The following is a 2,967-nucleotide window of genomic DNA, read 5'->3' on the forward strand; positions in this document are numbered from 1 at the left end:
ACAGTCAGTGCAGCCTCCAGGGTGCCCCCAGCCAAGGCTGGGTTGTTAGGAACTCTTCCTAAGAACACCATGCACGGAACAGTCTCAGCACCATTTCTTGGGGCCTGAGCGAGAATGAGCTTGTTATCTCTGGGCCAGGCACCGTATGGCTCACCTCATTCCCAAGAAAATCTTGACGTTAACAAGATCGATTCTGGGTTGGGCAGTGACCTGGGGCAGGTGAGCCCACAAATCCTGCACACAGCATTTAGAATGGAGGCCTGCAACTTGTCGGTCCATGAATTAAGGGCATTTACACCCAGGGTACCTACAGGAACGTTTCAGAGTCACATACCCCTCCCTCTTCCCACCACCCTGTATCCCAGCCTAAGCACCAGGAGAAGGCAAACTCCATTTTGCCTTTTTCTTTTGGAGCATCTTTGCAGCCCAAAAATAAACCCAACACAAAACAGAGCTCTCATTCCACTCCCCGCACCTCCAGGGACTGGCAGCATGCAGACCTGGTCCCTGCACCCTGAGACCAGATCTAGCCAAACAGAAGAGAAAACAAAATAAAAGGAGGGGAAAAAAAAAAATCACAAAGAAAGAGAGAGCCAGCTGAATCACAGCTCACAAACAAACACTGCCCTCCTGCCTGGACAGCAGAGAGTAGGTTCCAGCAGGCAACCCACCCTCAGGCATCCACTAGCGTCAGTCCATCATGCAGCGCGCGCTTCCACATGTAGTAGGTGGAGCGTGCCGTGAGGGGGAAGTGGGCACTGAACTCCTTGTAGGTCGGGAAGGTTTTCGATTCAAAGCGCTGCTGCAGGAACAGTTTGGCCTGAGCTTTGAACTGGGCAGTGGCAATCACATCCATCACGAACATCCGGCTGTTGGCTCTTTCTGACATGGCATAGCCTGAGATTGTGGCATTGTAGGGAGTGACTGATGCCTGCTTGTCTAGATGCCTGGGAGCCACTTCCATTTGTGACTGTGGTTTGATCCCAGGCTCTGCTTTTCCAGGAGCCTCGGAGATGACCTGACTCAGCTGTTGGGATGAGCTGGTCCAGAGAGGATGCTTGTTCATCTGCTGGCTGCTTCTCTTCCAGAACCAATAGGCTGTGGAGGAGAAACCTGGGTAGCGCAGGCGGAACTTGCAGAATGGCAGCCGCCACTGCTGGACATGCCTCTTGGCCATGTCTCGAAGCTGCTTTCTCCAGTTATAGAGAGAGGGTTTGAGCTGGAGGAGACTTCTGGGCTCTGGCCGGTGTCCATTCAGCCTTTTCCTGCCAGGCAGATTTCCAGGCTTGAATGGCAGGTATGCCTTCCCTTTCACTAGAGGCTTCTGGCTGACTGAGGGAGGCTGAGGGGGTTTGAAGTTGGGGTTCCCCTTAATGGCTTTTCTCCGCCAGTTGTAGTAGGTGGATCTGGAGATACCAGGGAAGCTCCGCTTGAAGCACCTGTAGGGCACCAGAGTGTTCATGGAGATGCATTTCTCTAGGTATGACTTGGCTCCTTGCATGAAGATTCCTGCTTGGTTAGGCTCCAAGGGAGGGATCTTCGGCCTTAGGCCCCCCTCTGACTTTGCTGCATCATCCCTGTCTGGGTGAGGCTTTTTTTGATGGTCTCCATGAGGCTCCTGTGACACCATGGACTCAGCTGGAGCAGAGGTATCGCCGCCATTGACCATGCTCTGCATTTCGTGCTTCCAAGCGTAGTAAGTGGAGCGGGAGATTTCTGGGAACATTTGTCGGAAATGCTGAAGAGGGATCACATTGCCCTCTTGGAAGCAAGACTGAAGGAAGTGTTTGGCTGCAAACCTGGTGGCTGCTTTCTGTCTGTGCTCCCGGGACTGGCGCTTCCAGCGGTAGAAGGTGCTCTTGGTGATGCTATAGCGGTCACACAGGTTAAAGTAGGTCAGCCGGGGGTCACTCTTCAGCAGCTCCAGAGTCTGGACTGGCTGGACTGGAGGCTCTGGAGAAGGGGTTGTGGGTTCCAGCTCTTCTAGGCCTACCACAGCCACGAAGTATTGTGCTTTGAAGACCTGTGAGGAGAGCTGCTGCCCTGACCACATGATGTGGAGCGTGGAGGTCTGTGGGCCACACTTCCTGGGCCGGATGAGGCGGTTGAAGTATGGCCGGATCTTCAAGTTGCTCATGGGGTAGATGGAGTAGATGTTACATTGCAGCACCGAGGCCAGGGCGTAGACATGCCACATGTTGGCAAAGGTGCCAGGGAAACAAGTGGCCTTGATGTCAGCATCAAAAATGGCTTCGAGGATGGCCAGAGGCAGGCTGGTCATCTCGGGGGACTCCTCGGTGCAGAGGGAGTAGCGGGCAGCCTGCAGCATCACCTTGGAGTCAATCATGCCGTTCAGGTAGTAATGTTTGTGCAGCAGCATCTCCACAACTGTGCGCACCTGCAGCTCCAGACTCAGGCTAGGGTTCCCCCACAGCAGCACACTGGCTGCCTCAAACAGGTGGTTCCCCTCCCCCTTGCAGACCAGAGGCAGCATGTTGCTGGGGGCATCCTCTGGATACAGGCTTCTTGCCACCCGGTCAACTTCCAACTCTTCCTGGAACTGCCTCCCGCAGTAGCTGGGTAGGGAGAAAGAGGACAAGGTCCTCTCAGCCTCCAGGGCTGCGCTTGTTAGTCCCTCTAGCCCAAAGCATTCGGTGGCCTCCTGCAGCTCCTGCAGTACAGACTGCACTAGCTGGTGCCGCTGGATCATCCTGCAAGACACAAGAATTCAAACGATGTGAGCTCCAGCTCTCCAGCAGAGACCATGCCTACCAACCCCCCACCCCCACTCAAAGAGGCTGCTCTTGCTCTCAGTCCTCCAGATTCAAAAGGAAGAATCCTGGGTCCCCACACACAAACATGGGCAAGGGATAAATCTTGTGTTGATCAAGTGACCTCTTCTGGCCAATGTATAAAATGGCACTGATGGCCTCCAGAGAGGACAGGCTGGCCAGTGATTTGAAGCAA

At 54.3% G+C, this 2,967-nt stretch overlaps 1 protein-coding gene across 1 annotated transcript; it reads right to left on the reverse strand.

Annotated features, from left to right (window-relative positions):
• Positions 1-673: 673 nt before the first annotated feature.
• VRTN (vertebrae development associated) lies at positions 674-2,710 on the reverse strand. Its single transcript, XM_030562614.1, has one exon. It carries the CDS (start codon positions 2,708-2,710, stop codon positions 674-676), a length of 2,037 nt encoding a protein of 678 aa, XP_030418474.1.
• Positions 2,711-2,967: the final 257 nt, after the last annotated feature.

The sequence above is a fragment of the Gopherus evgoodei genome, chromosome 4 (genome assembly GCF_007399415.2).
Source record: "Gopherus evgoodei ecotype Sinaloan lineage chromosome 4, rGopEvg1_v1.p, whole genome shotgun sequence".
Classification (NCBI taxonomy): Eukaryota; Metazoa; Chordata; order Testudines; family Testudinidae; genus Gopherus; species Gopherus evgoodei.

Bases quoted from the DNA above. Each gene is read 5' to 3' on its own strand.
- VRTN (XM_030562614.1), bottom strand. From the start codon at position 2,710: ATGATCCAGCGGCACCAGCTAGTGCAGTCTGTACTGCAGGAGCTGCAG.